The sequence below is a fragment of the Myripristis murdjan genome, chromosome 13, assembly GCF_902150065.1.
Source record: "Myripristis murdjan chromosome 13, fMyrMur1.1, whole genome shotgun sequence".
Taxonomy (NCBI): domain Eukaryota; kingdom Metazoa; phylum Chordata; class Actinopteri; order Holocentriformes; family Holocentridae; genus Myripristis; species Myripristis murdjan.
Genome location: NC_043992.1, coordinates 29,707,092 through 29,726,733, shown reverse-complemented (window position 1 = coordinate 29,726,733; position 19,642 = coordinate 29,707,092). Strand labels below are relative to the sequence as shown.

Here is a 19,642-nt window from a genome sequence, read left to right as displayed (position 1 = left end):
TCCTCTCGTTACCTCTGCGCTGCTTTCCCAGCAGCTTCAGCGTCTGAGCTGAGCGAGCCAGCTCTGTGGAGGATGAGTCGATGTGACAGCTGCGGCCTGGCCTGGGCTTGTAAAATCTGATATCTACGGCCTCACAGGACTTCATACAGATGTAGCAGCCCGTGCTACTCTTCCTTTCATCTCCTCTCCATTTTACTGACAGCCAGGAAACAGAAAGACAGTTCATAAAGAAACATGAGCACGACCCATCAATCAGTCAGTGACTAGATTCCTTAACTCTGACCTTAACAGCCTCCCCAACACGGCCGTGCAGGGACCTCTGCAGGGGCAGGTGCTCAACGTTGAAAAGGGGCACCTGGACCAAGATTTTCCAAACAAACACCAACTGCAGCATAACCTGCTGGACTATACCAAACAATATTCAAACAGAGAATCTCCAGTAAACCATAATCCTGCACCACACTACATGATTAGACTGACATTTTTCAATTCTCTTATTATTTGAATAAGCTGCTGTCTTCTGCTGGGCTGTTAGAGGACAGGATCAGCTGGGGTGCCTGGACATTGTTGCTCCTGGTCAGTTTCAGCAGCGGCAGGCACAAACCTCCCTGCTGTTCACAGAGCACTCCTTAGATAAACTGGGCAAGGCTGGGCTAATGTTACCAATGCAACTGTCCAGAAGGAAACATCTGTAGCTGCACTGAGGGAAACAACACTATTTTAAATATTTTAGCTGTAGTTTATTATTTAAACCATGCAGAAATACAGAAACATAGCCTAAATGCAATGCCTTCTCCTCCTTCAACTTTAACTGAATATCAGCAAAAAGATTTTCAAGCTTTTCTTGGGCCAGTACAAAATACTGAAGCCAATACAAGACAATGTTGTCATATATTGGCTTGTTTTGATTATATTGTAAGACCTAATGGTAATCCTGACCTTAAAGGACTGTAATGCTCCTATTATTATTTTTCGACAACAGTCATGGTGGCATATGTGAATACAGATTATACATTGGTAAAACTGAAGTCTGACCCTGGTCGCCTGCCAGTTTGGTGCATGCTGGGAGAATGCAATGCATGGGAGAATGGAGTTTGTACATTTTGGCTTGAGGGTGGTGCCTGAGGAAAGGTCATTAGGTCACCAAAATTGACAGGCTTCATCCTCTAGGGAGCATAAATAAGCTTTCCAAATGTCATGGCAACACACCTAATATATTTTGAGATATCAAATTGGACATTTGGACTTAAATTTGGAACTGGATGAAAGGTGATTTGGCCATCAAAATCCAACAAAATCTTTTTTGGGGGAGTATGAATGTTCTCATCAAATTTCAAGGCAATCCACTCAACGTAGTGGATTGTAATGTAGTAATTTTAGAAAACAAACAGACCATGGCAGCCAAGTATTAGTACAAGATGGAGTTACCTATGTGTAACAAGCAGTTTTTCACATTTTGTAAACATGAATGGAAGTGAATGGGCTAAATTGGGCTTGACTTTCAAGCTACTGGAGCATAACATGTACACACTGATGCAACCAGCACTTGTGACAGATTTGATTAGTGTTGACAAGAACCTCAAACACAATTCTGAAAATGAATCATAAAAATTTCCCATGAAAAAGTGCAGACTGGCTGGAGGATTTTCTTCACAGTTCTGCCCTTGTGAGGACACTGACTCACTTGTGCCAACTGGCCCATAGGGCAGCAACAAAGTCCCTCCATTTCTGTCTGTCTCTTTCTGTCTGCCATTGTCCTCATAAAGTCATAGGCCTCATAGTCCTCATAAATATGGAAATACAGCAACACATGTATATACACATACACAATGGTGCCAGATCAAAAACAGGGGAGTAGTTATGAACAACATGGTGTCTGATTTGCTGCTGATTTGCTACTTAAAACTGCTTTTCCTCCCTGACAGAGGATGTTTTTTCACCACTCCTGACAGCGGCTGTGCTCATCCTCTCACCTGCTCGGCTCATCTAGCTTCTCTTCACACTGTTCTCCCTCCTCTGCCCCCTTGTTTCCCCCAGCTGTCCTGTGGGATGTGATGATGCTCTGACAGGCTTGGCGTCTGTTCTTGGAGGTGCTGGTATTTTTGTGCCACAGCGGTGGGGGCGGGCACAGGAATAGTGCTGGAGTTGTAGTGTATAGTGTGGGGGTGGGATCCAGAGAGGGCAGGGACGGTTGAGTACTGTGAGATTTAAGCCATTGTATAGACAGGAGGGAGACCAGGGAGGGTTGCGTAAGTTGGCTCACTGGCTGCAAATTTAGCTTGGGCTCGCTCACGCATAGTGTTGATGAGCAGTACTATCTCAGTCGTCAGAGCTGGTGTATTTAAAGATGTGAGTGTGCGCTCGCATGGGATGCAGGGTATATTTATTGTGCCTGTTTATTTACGAGATATGAATACTGTTGGCTGATAATTTGAGATGCAAAGAGCTGGATTTGCATCTACAGGGCACCTCCACTTCACTGTTTTCCGCTTGCCCCTCTGTTACTATTTATTTCTCAGGATACAAGCTAAATGGGAATTTGACATAGCATGTGCTGTAATAGTGACCGGCTGTCCCACAGACACAGTCACCGACAATGCAAATCACCGGGTTGAAATATAAGCATTGTGTTACTGAACCTCTTACTCACTGCAGCTTTCACTTCTTGCCCAATTTTGTCACCGAACAAACTTGAAATAACTGTTTTTTTGTTCTTTTTTTACATTTTTTCTCTTGTGTCTACCATGATGCACTGTTATATCCTGTTTACTGTGTTTCTGTTGTCTATTCATGTGTGGGTTCATGTTTGAGTGCATGTGTGTGTGTGTGTGTGTGTGTGTGTGTGTAATCATCCACACTCTTCAACATATCTTCTCAACTTCTCAACATACATCATAGCACAACTTTACACCTTCTATAACTGAATATTAAATTCACAATTTTTAAGGCTAGAACTCTCACATGGGTCCACTAATTGGAAAACATGGTGCATAAAAATGGTCTCTGCTACAGTTTGCTTCTAGGACCATTATATCCTCCATGAATGAGAAATATTTTCCTAAAGTTTTTTTTTTTTTTTTTTTTTTTTTAACCTTTAGGGAATCTTTAAACCTGCAATATGGCATCATTGGACCAACTGACTCTATAAACAAGCCCTATTAAGGAATATGGCTGCAATAAACCAATGCACTTACAAAGCTAAAGCCTTCCTCAAAATAGCTCTTATAGTCATGACAGCTTACCCAACCAACAGATTGTGGCTTCATTAGCACAAAAAATAAAAATTGGTCAGATAGCATCAAATGTGGTAAGACTGTAGGCCAAACATGCCTGATTAGTCAAGAGCAGAAACTTGGGCATGGGCAATAAGGGCTTAATATATCTTAAAGCTGGGGTTGGTTGTGTGTCATTGGGCATAAATACCATAACCTTTCAGCATATTGTAATTTAAGAGAGAGAGTCTGAGAAAAAACAAGACTTGCACCTCCTCCTTGAAGTGTAGTCAGGCTTTAGAAAATCTAGTCTGTGATGGGAGACTTTAGCCGAGTGGCTAGTTCAGGTTCAGGCAACTGTGCAGCTAAGAGTTCATAAAATTTAAATTTTATGAACAAATCAGTACAGATTCCAAAAAAAAATCTCAGAATACTGTGCAAATTGTGTCTGCTGGGTCCAAAAAACAAGTCAGAACGTGAGCCACATCGGCATTGACACATCGTGTTGATTATCCGAGCAGTCTTGGAAAATAATTACGAATTAATGATGATCACAAGAAATCCTTAATAAAGGGTAAGACCATGACAAGAGCGATTTGTTTTGAGTTGTCCTGCTATATGACACATCGTTTAAGTGGTAAAGCACATTGTTTTTTTCTTGGCCTTTAAAAGTAATCTCTGTCTGTGATTCTATAGTACAGTAATTCATTTAGTTTGGGAAGTGGCCAGTGGCAATGACTGGAGGCTGTGGATGGATCAGTGAAGGAGGGTCTACTGAAAAAGAGAAAAAGAAAAAGGAATAAGAAATTAAACAGGAAAAATTAATGTCAACTGCTTCGTTTTTGGGACTGTAAACATAGTTCAAAATTCAAAATTGTGAACTACAAACATGAACTCGTTCATTTTAATCTGTGTGAACTGACCTTTGAGGTAGTTCTTGTGAAGTGTGAACTTGCACAACACTGCCAATAGGCTGTTCTACAAATGCAGATATACATACACAATAAATTTGTGTTCACCTTGCCCTGACTAGTTTTCCACCCGTCTCTGCCAGCCCTCCACAGAAGTGTTATATTTATCAAAAAATCAACAAAACCAGCTCAAAATTACAATATTAGTGTAATATTAGTGTAACTTAGAGATTCAGTGAAAACAATTTTCTACATGGAGAGATTATCAACTACTATACAAGTTTCACGAGTCCCACTTTAATATTTCCTGGCAAATGCCTGTGCTCGTCTGGTGGGAGGGACTTGATTGAATCTTTGGTTTGAACATGTTTATTGGTATTTCTGTGTGTGTGTGTGTGTGTGGGTTAGTGTCTGTGTGTACATGTCCTGTATGTCTGTTACGTTATCATTTGTGACCAGGATATTTGCACATCTGTCCAAAGGTGTGTATGCTTTGGAGATTTTTGGCAGATTGGCGCATGTATCAGATTTCATGCCTTTCCAGTTTTGTGAACACATGGCACGTTATGATCGACAAACACTGCCTCACTTTTCAAATACTCTGCCAGTCAATAAATCGAGCCCAGATGCAAGCCTGCACACAAAATTGATCCCCAGCAATCAATTTACATCAGTTTCATTAAATGAATGAACTCTGAATCTTGGTTGAAACACCAGATGAAAGGAAAAAACGAAGACTTGGTCAGGCTCATTTAAGGTTCAGTTTAGGTACAATACCAGCTACTTTTATCAATGTGTGCTTAGCAGCTTGCAATATGTATAAATAATATATACCAACGGCAACTAGTGTCTTGTTCAAATTTTGTTCTGTCCTGTCATTGATTGGTATGTGTCATGGCCACCAGAAAAGTTTTTTTCACTTGACAGTGCATTTTCTCTGTGGTGAAGTTGACTTCAAGCAGTCAGCTTCAGATAACTGATGTCAAATGTGGAGTTCTTTCAGAGCTTCCCTTTCACGTGACTTTCCTGCTATGTTGGATGACCTTGTCTTATATAAAAACCTGCTAAAATAACAAACTGCCCAAATAAATGAATACAGTTAGAAACACCTGTTTTGTCCATATTTTCAATCCTGTTTGTGGTCCCTCACTCCAACACGCAGGTTAGTGCATGTCTGCTGAAGGCTCCCTAATCATACAGGTGTGTACACACAGCGGCAAACATCAACCTGCTGTCGTCACTTGTTTATACCTGTGTGTGGCCTGCAGGCATGTGTTTGGAGTTCCTCCCGTAACCGAAGTTGATTGTAACACAGAGTAATGACGCGCTATCTGTTTGCATAATTCTTATATGCAAACATGTGGCATTCACGCAACTTAAAGTCTTTTACACACTGATAATGACTCTCTTCTGCTGATTGATTTAATAGTCTTTATTACAGACCAAAAGTCACTAACTTAAAGCCCTTCTGACTGATATCCTTTCATAATTCCTCAGATTCTCTGGTCTTACAACATTTGTTAGGATCTTTAAAATATACTAATCACTAACAGGCATTGTTATTAATACCATAAACATTGTAATGCAACGAGACCATTTAATAAACTCTTTGGAATTATACAAAATCACTTGGCGCCTGTTTTTAATTTTATGGAGTGTGATTTATAATGCATGTTAATTTGTTTTATCCCCACATTTTCTTTCTAGAAACACCTACATATTTTTTTGGCTCATATACTGAAAATCCTCCTTTTACCTCTGTTGACAATGATCCATGAAGACACTGAATCGCATCTTACCTGCTTTTATCCGATAAATGTTTGCATTTCTAATACACGTTGCATAAAATTTCATAGTACGTCAAAAATGTGCAGTAATCTGTGCTATAATGTGTGCTAATACCATCATGCCGTAGACACAATGAATATATTTTCTGTATAATAACTTGTACGGTGATGTACTAATAGATTTAGCAGAGAAAAAAAAACATCTGTGAGAGGGAAAGTGCTTTACCTGTGAGACTGATGAAACAGACATCTTTCCATACAGTTTAAAATAAAGGCTTGTTTCTGTCTATTGTATTGACGTTAGGACCCAGGATCCTTAGTGGATGATAGGAGGGGAAGGAGGGAAAGGTGTGTTAGTGGGAGGAGCTCAAGTAAGAAGGAAGCTGGAATTGCGGCAGGCCTCTTTGTCTTGCACCTCTTGAGGCACACATGCTGTTTTAACGCAGTTCTCCTCACTCAGACATAAAGTGGTGGTTATTTAAAGTACCTGTGTGACTGGTGAGTCCAGCTGTCCTGGAGGCGCACAATAAGACTCCAGGGTGAGAGACATGCAATGATTTTTCATGTATAACACGGAAAGTTCATCTTGGAAACTTACAGCCTCTGTACTTTTCTTAGGTAAACTGATTTAACACAGCCTTCCCCACTCAAACATGGTTGTGGAAATTCAAAGTCCTCTAGGCAAGTGAATGTTTTATACTAATGATGATCTACCAAAATGTTGTCATATTTGCTTGGACTGTTAGTAGTTGTTTTATGATCTGCCCAAATTAGGTGGAATTACCCAACTTGACAGAATAGCTCAGACTCCAGGGCTGCAAATGTAGTTTAATGAATCCCATGAGATGCTGGGCTGTATACTAAATACTAGCAGATCGTTCTCTTCGCACAGTGACTGGTAAACCCCGGCTGCTCCTGGTGGACACACATCCTCGTGGCTCCTTGGCTGTGCCTTCTGCCTTCTTTCTTCCTGCTCTAATTTAGTAGGACCAGCAGATAATAGTTTGTTTCCATTAAATTGCAACCTGGAGAACTGTGCATGTAACTTCATATTGTAAAGAATTTGGATGGCTGACCCAACAGCATCTAAGAGTAATCGGAGTACATGGAGTCATTCGGTTGGCCCAATCCAACAGATTACACTGCTGATAAAATTTCCAGTACATCAATGAAAACACACCAGTGGCTGACTCATTGCAAGCAAGGCTGCAACATATCAAACTGAGACTAAATTTATCCAGCTGTTTGTGCACCATTAAATGTAGATAAATAGATAGATAGGTGAAACTACTGGAGAGTTAAACACAGAATTACACGCCTATTCAATTGCCTGACATATTAACATATCAAAATATGACACAGTAATTGCACATGGTTGCCTCCTGTCTGGACTAATGCACATCTGTCACGTCAGGTTAGCAATTCTAGGTCACCTGTGTGCCCTGATATGATTTTCTGCCCTAGTTTGTGTGGAGAGCATGCCTACACACACAGTAAATGGGTTGATGTGTAACAGGGAGGGAGGGGGAGCGAGGAGGTCGGGGGTGGGTGAGTAAAGGAAGGAGAGTAGTTAATTAATACGAGGGGAGTTGGGAGAAAACACGGCCACACAGGAGTCGATGGGTGAGGAGCTGAGGCATAGCAGGATGGTAAAGGGGTGCAGCTACTGGAGCAAAGTGGGGAGGAAACAGGGGGAGGACCAGAGAAGGGAGTGAGGGTAGGGGGCAAAGTAGAGCGTGGGCGCTGAAGGCCAGTGACAGATCAGGTGAGGGGGATGACGGGGAAACATGCTAGTCTCTGCCTCTTGACGTTTGCAGCGTGCACACAGCCCTCACCGCAACCCCCTATCTTTCTTTTCACTCTCTTTATTTGATCCAAACCTCTATCAATCCCTTTTTCTCACCCACTCACTCCCTTTATTCCTACCTCTAGCTGATCCCAGAAAAAATAGGGCAGTCCTTATGTAAGAAAAAGAGAAGGAGTGGGGGTGATGAGAGCGAGAGAAAGGTTGAAACAAAGACCACTAGATAGACAGAGGCAAACACAGAAAAAGAGTGAGTAGGGGGAATAATGAACTTGGTGTTCTTGATCCTCATCTCGTCCTCATACTCTCTCACCCTCTTGCACTTGTCCCTCCCCCTTTCTGGCTCTTAGCTTCTCTGTCTGGCAGTGGGCCTGTTGAAAGTAGGCTAGGATTGACGCGCTGCTTGTGTCTGAGTCACAGAGAGCTGTGGAATACTAAAACCCACTGATTGCATTTAACTTTAGGCACCCGACTCCCATGCAGTGTATGATACAATAGAGCTATCCACTCTAATTTCTGCACCTCAGTGCTGACGTGCATGGATTCACTAAAACAGGAAAAGAACAGCAGTTGAAAATTACAGCTTGACGCAGTCAACAATTATAGAAATAGACATTTGGAGGCATTCCCAATATTCGTATACGGTAATGCTATCACTACACATATGTGATAAGCACTGTGGTGAGATTATGCTATGGTACGCGTAGCCCAAACTGGTCTGACTGGTCAAAGAGGAAACAGAGGCACAGTTCAAATCGGAGCAAATGGTCTATTTAATTCAAAACGAGGGAGATAAATCATTGCACATTTATTACTTGTAGCACCTGTGGTACACTCTCTTGCACAGGCAGTCAAGCATCTTCTTAATTATGCTTCTTAATAACTTGTGTTGGTTCATCAAGTGCTGTCAAGGGCCTATTTAAGTCAAGCATGCCCACCATCAATAGTAGCCACACTCAGTACCTGTCCAGTGTTGAGGGGAATGAGTATAAGACAACTCATTACACCCTAGCAGGAAAAAATATGTGGTGTGAGAACATTTTTGTCTCATAAATACCCGTAACTGAGGGTATGACTCAGCCACATTGTAATGCTTTACTCTCTCAAAGATTTAGCTGATCACCAAAAATTACAATTGTGCGTGTTTGCTTTGTGGCTCTACATCAAAACATGGGCTTCGTTTTATGTTAGAAAACTACAAGTACTCCACATTATAAACCTAAGTCCATATGTTTACATAAGATATATAGGCCACAAAAGTGAGAAACATGGATATTGTGCTTAAAACTGGAGCAAGACAAACTGGGAAGTGTAAAAAAAAGATGCAGTCGATGACATGCTCCCCATACGCAGACCCATGTACGACTCCTTCCCTTGTATAGATTACAATCCCATTAGAAGGCAAGGAAAGCAATGAACATTTAAACCATAATTCTCAAAGACACGCAGGCTGGTTACTGAGCGAATGTCATCACTGTCCACATGTAAGAACTGTTGTATGTCAAATACTGTGTCAGAAAATGAGCCAGAGTTGCTCATTCCATAACCACAGAGAGTTTGGCTTTCCACCGCATGGGTCAACAACAGTTTACAGCTCTGCCTGTCTGTCCGTCCGTCTGCCGGTCGGTCTGAATACTAAGACCACTACAGAGAACCAGGGTGCGGGTGGAGGCCAGCCATGTTAGTAATGAGGTTTTTTACTTTAGATTTGGTTTTGACATAAGAGAAACATACAGTAGTTTGTCAACTCCCTCTGGTCCTTGGTCACGTAGAAAACACAGCTCTGGGAGAGAAGAACTGTTCTGTGGCTCCTAATGAGAGGTAGAGAGCTGGCCCGTTGTTTCAGCCGTGGTTAAGCTTGGGCCACTTTATTTCAAGCACTCTTTCAAGTAGCCTTTCTTTTATTTTCAAGAAAGGGGAGACCAAGGGCAATTGGAACAGTTTTTTTCCCCTTTTCATTGTATTATTTAAAGCCAAATTAAGCAATATGAGTCAAATATCAATGTAGGCATCTAATATCTGCCATCACAATGTAATTGTACTAAGTAAAGGACCCCTGTTAAATGCTCCTACCCCCTTAATATGTGATGTTTATATGTCACATATTAAAGCTCTACTGCAATGGGAACTGTTGTGCCTTGACCTTCACGTCCCTGAAAATGTTCTTCATCATTGGGTTATAAAGTTGCATGACCAGTATCATGAGACCTGGACATAGCCTCCAGTGAGTAACTACAGTAGACACCTCACTGGAGGGCAAATAAGTTTTTATAGCATCCTTGTCTGTTTTTCCGTGCCTGTAGCGAGACATGCTCTGCACAGCGTTGGTGAAAACAGAAAAGGGAAGTGTACAAGCAGCTTTGCGGGTGAAAAAAGAGAAGGCCCCAAGTTCAAAAGTTTAAAGTTCAATCTGAACTAAAATATTCAGAAGTGAACATCTCTACCTTATTAGTTTCAGTTCCCATGTATTTCACTTAATACAATGTATACAAACAATGTTTACATAGGCAAGCAGGATGGCCTTCAACTTTGCCAAGAAAGAAATTAATGGATTTACAGGAGAATAGATGGGTAATAGCAGGGTTATAGGAACAGACCTGAACCCCCACCTGACAGATTATCAGCAGATGCAACACAAAGCTCTTCTGCTATTCAGCCAAAGGTGACTTAAAAGTCAAGTGAAGCATAACTTGTTCACAAACAATGTCCTTCAAATGAGCTTAACGACCTCCTCCGTTCAGCTCTTGTTTCTCTGAATGGCTAGGTGAGTGAGTAGTAACAGCAGATGAAACAGAAGGAAACTTTTCAGTGGTTGAGAGAAAAACTATGGCGCGAGGGGAAGTAGATGTGGTTGGCTGCGGAGAGAGGGCAGATCAAATTCTCTCAGTGAGGTGGAGAAAGCCTGTGAGAGTTATGTAATGTTGTTGGGGTAAGGAGCCAGAAGGGGTGTAAACAACACCACACTGAAGTGGGACAGGCCTGACGTTGCCTGGCAACAAATATTTTGGGCAGGAAGACCAGGCAAACATGTCCCGCCTTCCTAAAGGGAAACAGGGGCTGGCCTTGTGAGCGCAGCGAAAGTTAGTAGCTTCCCGAAAATATGCTAAGAGACAGGGGCAAGCAAAACAAAGCACGCCAGGGGCATTAGACAACACTTGTTGTTTAGGTCTATTTTATACCTGGGTCTGCTGAGGTCCTGGAGGCCAAACTGTAAACACACACTCAAACACAATGTGGAGATTTGGCAGAGGCTTGCATGCTCCTCTGAAGTCTATAATGTAATCCACAGCTGACTCAATACTGCATGTGGGTACAAATAAATAAATACAATGGTTCAGATAGACAAGACAGGAGAGATAGATAGATAGATAGATAGATAGATAGATAGATAGATAGATAGATAGATGTTTGATATGAATTCTTAATCTGCCTTACAGTTTTTAATATACTTCATTGTACAGTCAATACTGTACAGAATTCATCACCTATTGTTTCCTGACAAATGTGACAGGAAATACACTGTAATACAATGTAGCCTCGTGTATGTGACAGGGAATATACTGTAATGTGTGAATGTACATAATGAAATGTAATGTTGACGCTTTGACAACACTGTTTCATGAATGTCCATGCCAATAAAGCACACGGAAATTGGAAATAGATAACATCTAGTCATAATGGCGAAAAAAAAGTTACACTGTGACATTGTTTCATGTTGTTTTATTTCCCAAATATATGTCATGTACCATAATACTGTCCAACAGTGTACCATCCATGACAATGCAGAGCACTGTACAGCCCCAGGTGAACTCTGCACTCACAGTTTAGGGGATATCTGAGGACAGCAGCTGACAGGAGACACGGTGGGAGTTTAAAAGTAAATCAGAAGGAAAGCGCTGTTCGCAAATTTCAAATAAATGACGCGGCTTATCAGTTTGTGTTACGAGTTACGAGTTTGTGTGCATTTTGCACACAAACTGACAGACAGACTCGGCTTTTCTCGCCAAACTCTAACGCCGATTACTTGGGTTTCTCGAGTTGTAAAACAATAAAGTCACTGTCGGGCTCAGCGGCGACATGATACCGACATGCACACACACAATAATCGCCACAAAACACTCTGCTTTCCAGCGCACAGAAAGAATCCGGAAGCCATATTGCGTCTTTCTCGCGACTGTCTGCTTGCTTTGCCCCTGTCACTCAGAGCTAGTTACCACGGCAACCAGTTGCTAGGCGGCATAACAAAAAAAGACCAAATTTGTACGTCTTTGCGTCAGAGTAACGGCGTCTCCAAGGCAACGGAACGCTGTACACATACATGCAGCAGACTCGTGGTAGGGAGGATAACACATGGTGCTCACCGCTTGTTTAGCCTGTACATCTGTGTGCGTGTGTGTATGTATAAATATATATATGTGTGTGTAAGCAGTTGTAATATCTGACGAGTATTTAGAGAAAAAAATATCCCTGTTTTGTCTAATATTGGTGTTCCGGTGTGTTTATAGTACGTACGGACGGACATTACGGACTTCCCCCTCCCTATTATTATTGTCGCCGAGTGCGGATATTTCGCCAAATGTTAGCTTATATCTGTTCGCCTGCGTTATGAAAGGGTATTGACCTCAGCAGTTCCCCATGAAATTAAATTGACGGAATTACTCATCCTACTTTAGCGCCGGTAACGGCAGCCCAGTCGGGACAAAACGTTCTCCGTGAGTCCTCGTCTCTGACGTTGAAGCTCTGACTAATTGTTGTTATCCCCTATAACTCTTGCTTGTGTCCTCACGCCTTTCACACACACCGCGTATACAGCATGCCCGCCCCCCGTGACATTTTACGACATCAATAAACGTAGGCCTATTTTTCTTATTTTTCATTCATAATTTTCCACCCGGTGTTCCCGCATTTGCACGTTTAGCCCCCCCTTCCCCCCAAGCCTCCCACCTGCCACATTCCCACTGGCGTCCGCAATCAGTGAGCATGCAGTGTAGGCTATAATAATGAATCACTTTCATGCTCAACTGGGTGATGTTTGCAATGACAGGCGCCGGTTTCCGTCACTGCTGCCCACTGTCCATGTCGGAATTACACTGTCTCTCAATTCTTCTTACATATTTTTCTGATAAGATTTTCTGATTGTGTTGATCGTTCTGGGAAGCTGTGACACGTGGCAATAGATTCTTTGTGAATTTTAGGCTTGCCTACACACAGATTCATGAATAAAAGTTTAATTGTGACTCAAGGCTTTAAACTGGATAATCATTCATACAATTGCGGGGCGAGTTTTAGAAATGCAGCCTATGTGGTGTTGTTGTGGAAGAAATTCCTATATGAGCGACTATAATACAATATTTCAGTATCTTTCATTTTCGCCTGACATAAAGCCTGGTTTGAGGCATGTGCTGTTCACATAGCCCTCAGTATATTCCCATTGTAGATGTAGGCTATGAACTGCTCGAGGTTGGAGGAATCCCGAGGGCGTGTCATGAGAAACTTTTCAGCAGGATTTCCCCTGCCTTCTTGTTACGGGATTCCTGCCTTGAGCGAAATCAGATAAGCACTGTTGCATGCCGGCCAAGGCCATAGAATGAACAGCCACCATTATCATATAAGTTCATGCAATTTTACAACACATTTGATATCTTATTTCTATCATTTTCACCATTAAGGACAATCTGAGAGAAAATAAGAGGGCATACTGAAACAATTATGTGACTTTATTCTATATAATATATTGAGTTATGGTCTGAATTAACCAAACAAACAGCTGCCCAGATGCCGATAGGTTCCCAGATGTGGCTTGTCCTACTTTTGTTTATTGCTATTTGACGGAGCCATGACCTAAACAATGTTCCATCATCAGACACTTACATAAACATTTCAAAATAGACACTTTCCATATATAGCACATGAGAAGTTTCTTACATTTTTCCTCTCAGAAATATTCAGACGATGAGAAATATCTCGTGGTTATGATAGTAAAAAAAAAAATCTATTATTATCTGCGCGCGAGGTAAGCTTATTGTCCATTTCAGTGGGAGAGGGATTCCCTCAACGTCACCAAGGATACCAAACACAACACCGAGGCACTACCCCCATTTATGGGCACGTACGTCAGCGGAACTCCGAGGCGGGACTTAGGAGCTAGAAATGCCTTGGTCCTACTCGAGGAGGAGGATGGATTCACTCATAAGACAAGACGTGCTACTAACCGGTCTCCGGGGCTCAGTGGACAGACTTTACATGGATATAACCGCATGCTCGACACACGGATGAAGGAGAAGAGCTGCTAGGATTTAACACCGATCGAGGGGACTTTTTAAAATCATCTGGAATACGGACACTTTCCCCACGCAGGGAAGTGGATTACCTTCTTCATGCAACTTTTTTGGAAAGAAACCAAGAGCATCTTACCGGGGAATAGCAAAAAGACCAGCATCGGTAAGTCGCTTGATTTTATTGGGCTTCATTTGAGGCTTCTCTAAAACTTTACTTTAAAAAAATGCCATCTCCCAAGTGTATATATGCCAATGTGCGAGCGCTGGTTCGCTCAAATCCAGGATGGCACTAATGCCCAGTAGCCCACCTGGTCTGCTTATCATGCCAGCGAGGTGAAAGGCGACTTAACTTTGCCGTTTTGTAAACACAGAGACAAACGAGACCAAATCCGGTCTCCGTCTGGGTCATACGAGGAAAAACTAACAGTCGGCAAATGTTAGAAACACACTGACAACATGTATAGCCCATCCAGTCGCCAGGTGGAAACACAACTTTTCACTGCAGTAATCCTATAACATCAGTCATTCTCTTCCAACAGTATCCCTATTGTAATCTGTGTGTGTGGCGCTGCCCTGCCGCTGCAGGTGACATCGCACTCTCTCCGGGAACTGTAGGTGTCCCGCACTCTCTCGGCCCCTTCGGGGAGATGTACCAAGGATTCCCCGGCGACCTCGACAGCGGATCCCGTGGAAGCTCGTCTCCATCTATAGAGTCCCAGTATCTGTCCTCCGTGGACTCCTTCGGGAGCCCGCCGACCACCAGTGCACCACAGGTAAGGCATGGATAAAGGATATTATTAAGGCAGAATATTTGTGGACTGTGACCGGGGCGAGAAGCGACTGCCGCTGAATAGAATAACGGCTTTTAATTTACAACAGCGAAAGCAGGCAATTATTTATAAATGCAACAGGCATATCCGCATTTATCATGGGAATTTATACGCACTGATTATATGAATCCGCGCTGTTATGACAGATTGTTTCATTCATCCATCCATTCATTCATTCACATGTAGGATATGCTCTTGCAAACACTGCTGCTGTTTTTTTTTTTTTTTTTCTTGTGGACTGTTTAAAACTTCACTAGAGAGGGAACTGAGACTGTCGCTGTAATTTTGCGTGTGCGCTGTGGGTGCAAAAGGCTTTCAACTTGTTGTTCAGTGAAGAGATGACGCTATGTGTATCGGCGAATTATGCGCATCCATCGCCGCTAAGGAGCTCGTCCCTGCCTGCTAAAATTCAGTGTGCTCACCCCGGTAAGGTCTTGCATGCAGCGGCGGTCTGAGACAGGCTGTAGCAACGTGGAAGGTTTACGGCATGCCGGAGAGCGGATGACAAGCCCTGGAACTCTCCTACGCAAGAGCGAAGCCCCGCCCCCTGCCCGCTTCTCTCCACGCTCTCTCTTCTCAGGCCTCGCCGTGACGTAAATGCGTTCTATTTTGGAGTGTTACGTCGCGTTGCTAAGGGGAACACCGGGGGTGTGACGGGGGAGGAGGAAGAGGGAAGGGGGGCTCGCTTTTGAGAGCTGTGATTGGCTGAGGCGGGCTGCTCCAGCGCCGCCTGTCCCGATGTCTTACACGCTTTTCATCTGAATATTAATGAAAGTCAATACTTGCTTTGGCATCACAGCCCGCCCCCGGTCTAAATAAAGCAAAAGGACCGGGGACAGATTTAGGCTGCAGTCTATTATTACACTGAGATGTGGAGAAAGTTGAGGCGCATGAATTGACGAAAAAAAGACAGGCTTCTCTCCCTATCAAGTGCAGGGATTACTCTCCAAGATCAACTTTTAGTAGTTTAAACAGGATACTGCCGTCATTCTTTCCACGGCCATACATCTATTTGATCTGATGTGGTTTGCATGATGGCCACGTTGGCCCAATAAAACTCAGCCAGATGAAAGTAATGAATCCAAACATCCTGGCACATGAGCTTGTGCTTAGGACTGTGTTATTATGATTATATTTGTCTGCATATGTATTTGTAGGTACTTGTATTAGTTTGGCTTGGTTTGGTTTGCTTATTGTATAAAAGATACAAAATAAAATTAACAGGGAAATGTGAGGGACAAGGGGCTTGAAAAGTGGCATTGTCCAAGGAGCATATCACTAGAAGTAAGTATACACAGTTTGTATGTGCCATACCAATTGTTACACAAGTGTAATCAATTAAGTCATAGTCATAAGACACTCATGCACACACACACACACACATAAAGAGGACACACTCATACACAGGTGTACCCACTCTATCATGAACAGACAAAGAGCTGAGGTATGTAGCCCTATTGCTTTGTAAAGCGCTCTACTTGTGTGTGTCTCTTGCTCAGGAGTGTGTGTCAACTGGAGCTGGGTTAAGCAGTGCGGGCAGCGGGCCGGGGGGCAGCGGCGGAGGGGAGATGCCCGGCTCGTTTGTGCCCACCGTCACCGCAATCACCACCAGTCAAGACTTGCAGTGGATGGTGCAACCAACCCTTATCTCCTCTCAGGCCTCTGGGCAGAGCGGGTCCACTAGCACCGCCACCATGACCCAGTCACTGGTGGACCCGTATGACATGCCAGGCCCCAGTTACTCCACTGGGCCTGCATTCACCCCTCCAGGCTCAGAAACCCCGGGGCCGGCACCGGGTCCCATCCGCCAGTCCCGAACCCGCAGCCGCCGTACACGAGAAGAGTCTGTGAGTGACGATGGAGATGTTGGTGTGTTAGTAAGTGTGTGTGCTTGAAAGGTTTGTCTGTGGGTCCATGCGTGCCATACACGCTATGTGTCCTCGGTTGTCTCATATTACTTGTATAAGAGTATCAGATCCAGAATGATCCTGTTTCATGTAATGCAACTTCACTTTTTGATCTGTTATACTCTGCTGTTGAGACAATATACAGCAATTCCATTCTTTAAGAGAGCAAGTTTTTATTCTAACCATTCATGTCGTCCTTCTTCATCCTAGCTGACTCCAGAAGAGGAAGAGAAAAGGCGTGTCAGGCGAGAGAGAAACAAACTGGCTGCCGCAAAATGCAGAAACCGGCGGCGGGAACTGACAGACAGGCTGCAGTCGGTGAGCTTGGCCTTGTTTTAACTGTTAAAATAAATAATAATCATAATTGTATGCCATATGTTATGTTCCAATGGCTTGACCGATCATGTTAATAAGTGTGTGTCTGTATGTGAGACAGAGGGTAATAGTAGTGGGGTGTTTAGTTGTGGTAAAGATAATTATAGTTCTGATGACAGACTATTGTGCTTACAGTAATTGTGGCTTAATTGTTAAGCTCTTATATAAACTGCCTTAAATATCTCACCGTATGTGGGGAATTTGTACTGCAAGGTGTTTCTCTGCTGGGACGGATGCATCCACCTCCACAATTACTGCAGTAGAACTTCTGTATATCTAACCTCCCCATCCTTTCTTTCTGCTGCGCATCTTTTTCCCTCCTCCATCCTTACTCCCTCCTTTGTCTGCATCCCTCACCATTTCACCTGTCTCTTTGCCCCTGTGTCTTTTTTTTCTCTGTTTTGCTGCTGTCCTTTCCCTCCCCACAGGAGACAGACATCCTGGAGGAGGAGAAGGCAGAGCTGGAGGCTGAGATCTCTGAGCTGCAGAAGGAGAAGGAGCGTCTGGAGTTTGTCCTGGTGGCCCACCAGCCGAGCTGTAAGATCCCCTACCAGGACATGCCGCAGCAGCCGCAGCAGCAGGGCTCAGCGCCGCTCCCTCCGGCTCCGTCCCAGCTCCCTCCCCAGACCCTACAACCACCTGTCTCCATTGTGGGCTTGACTGTGAAGGAAGACACTTTCTATCTGCCTCCTCCCTACACAGCCCATCCGGCCTCCACACAGTCCCAGCCACCTGTTCAGCAGCAGCAGCAAGTCCAGCAGCCGCCTCAGCCAGGGATGATGCAGGAGGTAGCGTTTTCTAGTTCTTTCTATGGCTCAAGTGAGCCGGCATCTGGCGGGCCGTGCCTTATGGTCAGCGACAGTGGTGGTGGTGGTGTTAACCATGACGGTGCAGCCGCTGGCAGCTACAACCCCTCATACACATCTTCATTTGTGTTCACCTACCCAGAGGGAGCCTGCGGGGTCAGTGCCAACCAGCGGAACAGCAGTAGCGAGCAGTCATCTGATTCCCTGAACTCGCCTTCGCTGCTGGCGCTCTGACTGACTGACAGACACATGCGCACACATATCAGCATGCACAAACATTTTGCTCGCTGGAGGTAGAGGCTGAGGCAAGTACACGCACAGAACTAATCAGTCTCTTAGATTAAGCAAAAAAAAAAAAAAAAAAAAAAGACAATGACAATGACAACAATCATTTGTATCTGATTGGGTTAAAGTTTACACATTCTGACATGCATTCCAATAATGAGCCATAGTTGCACATAAGACAGATTATATTAGATCAGTATCTAACATTTAACATTTAGCACAAACAATTCAACACATATTATTTTTATGATCAGAACAAGTGCAGCTAGTCAAGATAATTGAATACAAACTGAGTCACTGGCTGTCCAAGCTGCCAGTCTTAAGTACTCTGACTAAGCAGACAGCTTAATTCACAGTAAATACTTACGATCTTTCACATGTACAGTGCATTGATTAAAATACCACAAGCTCACCCTACAATCCAACAAGCACCTATGTCCCCACCTCGTTCCCTCTGTCGGTCACTCCTTTTCCAGTGCTCTTGCTCTCATCCTTTTCCATTCCTTTCTGCCCTTATCTTCATGCTGAATGTATTTGTGCAAAGCTGAAATAGGGACAAAGGACACACAGGGTCTTTTCTTGTGGGGGACAGACTGCTGATCTCTTGCTCACCTCTCGCCCCTCATCCGCTCGACTTCCTCTGCTTCTTCCATTTGCTGGGACTTGGCAAGCTGGGGATCTGAATCACGCAGCCTCCGCTTAATTTTGTGCTTTTCCTCTCGTTTTAAAGTTCTTCTGCCGTCTGCCTTCCAACCTACCATGCGTCCCATCTCTACCCACCTCTGTTTTTCCTCTTCTGTCTCTGTGTCTCTCCCTCTCTCTGAAGTCCTCGTCCCCCGAGAGCCCGAAGACCCCTTCCAGCCCCTGGGACCTTGAGTGAATGCCGGCCCAACTTACACGTCCCTTTGCACCCCCTCACACACCGACATGGACGCAACCACATACAGAAGAGCCTTTTTGGAGTGCATTTCTCAAAGCGGATCCCTTAACGGTGAACAGCAGCTAAAACAGTCTCGCACACGCACATAGACGCAATTGCAAAACAGTCATTTGATGAACAGAAAATGCAAGACGGATGCCACTGTCTTCTGCTGAGCCATTCTTGGATGTTCACACAAATGAAGATTAGACACAATTTCGAGGTATGATGTGCTGGTCAGATGAGGATGGAGGGGGAGTGAGCAGAAACAAAAAGAAGTTCAAGCCTCAGCGGAGAGACGCTTGAGGACGACGGTGGAAAGAGGATGAATCCCATCTGAACCATTGATCTTTGGAACCAAATGTTGTTAAACAAAGCAAAAAAAAAAAAAAAAATTCCTGCTCTTGCCAACTGTGTGGAAGGGTGACCTTTTACTTCTTACCCTGCGTAATACCACCTCCATACCACAAAGCCTCATCACCCTGGGCCCACACGCGCATATTCACACCATCGCTTTCAAGTCTCTGA

General features: G+C 43.7%; 1 protein-coding gene across 3 annotated transcripts; it reads left to right on the top strand.

Moving 5' to 3' along the window:
• Nucleotides 1-13,921: 13,921 nt before the first annotated feature.
• Nucleotides 13,922-18,278, top strand: fosb (FBJ murine osteosarcoma viral oncogene homolog B). 3 transcript variants are annotated; one of them, XM_030067767.1, is made up of 5 exons: nucleotides 13,922-14,155; nucleotides 14,578-14,765; nucleotides 16,322-16,669; nucleotides 16,940-17,047; nucleotides 17,533-18,278. In XM_030067767.1, the coding sequence occupies exons 1-5, from the start codon at nucleotides 14,092-14,094 to the stop codon at nucleotides 18,142-18,144; spliced, it is 1,320 nt and encodes a 439-aa protein (XP_029923627.1). In that variant the 5' UTR covers nucleotides 13,922-14,091; the 3' UTR covers nucleotides 18,145-18,278. The 3 variants fall into 3 exon arrangements, with proteins under 3 accessions (XP_029923627.1, XP_029923626.1, XP_029923628.1); XM_030067766.1 differs by having other exon boundaries at nucleotides 16,322-16,699; XM_030067768.1 differs by having other exon boundaries at nucleotides 14,091-14,155; nucleotides 14,532-14,765; nucleotides 16,322-16,699.
• The last annotated feature ends 1,364 nt before the right edge of the window (nucleotides 18,279-19,642 follow it).

Excerpts from the sequence above, each read along its gene's own strand:
- fosb (XM_030067766.1), top strand. The coding sequence starts at position 14,092 with ATGCAACTTTTTTGGAAAGAAACCAAGAGCATCTTACCGGGGAATAGC. Across the intron at positions 14,766-16,321 it reads CGACCACCAGTGCACCACAG|GAGTGTGTGTCAACTGGAGC; the intron begins GTAAGGCATGGA and ends TCTCTTGCTCAG. Across the intron at positions 17,048-17,532 it reads TGACAGACAGGCTGCAGTCG|GAGACAGACATCCTGGAGGA; the intron begins GTGAGCTTGGCC and ends CCCTCCCCACAG.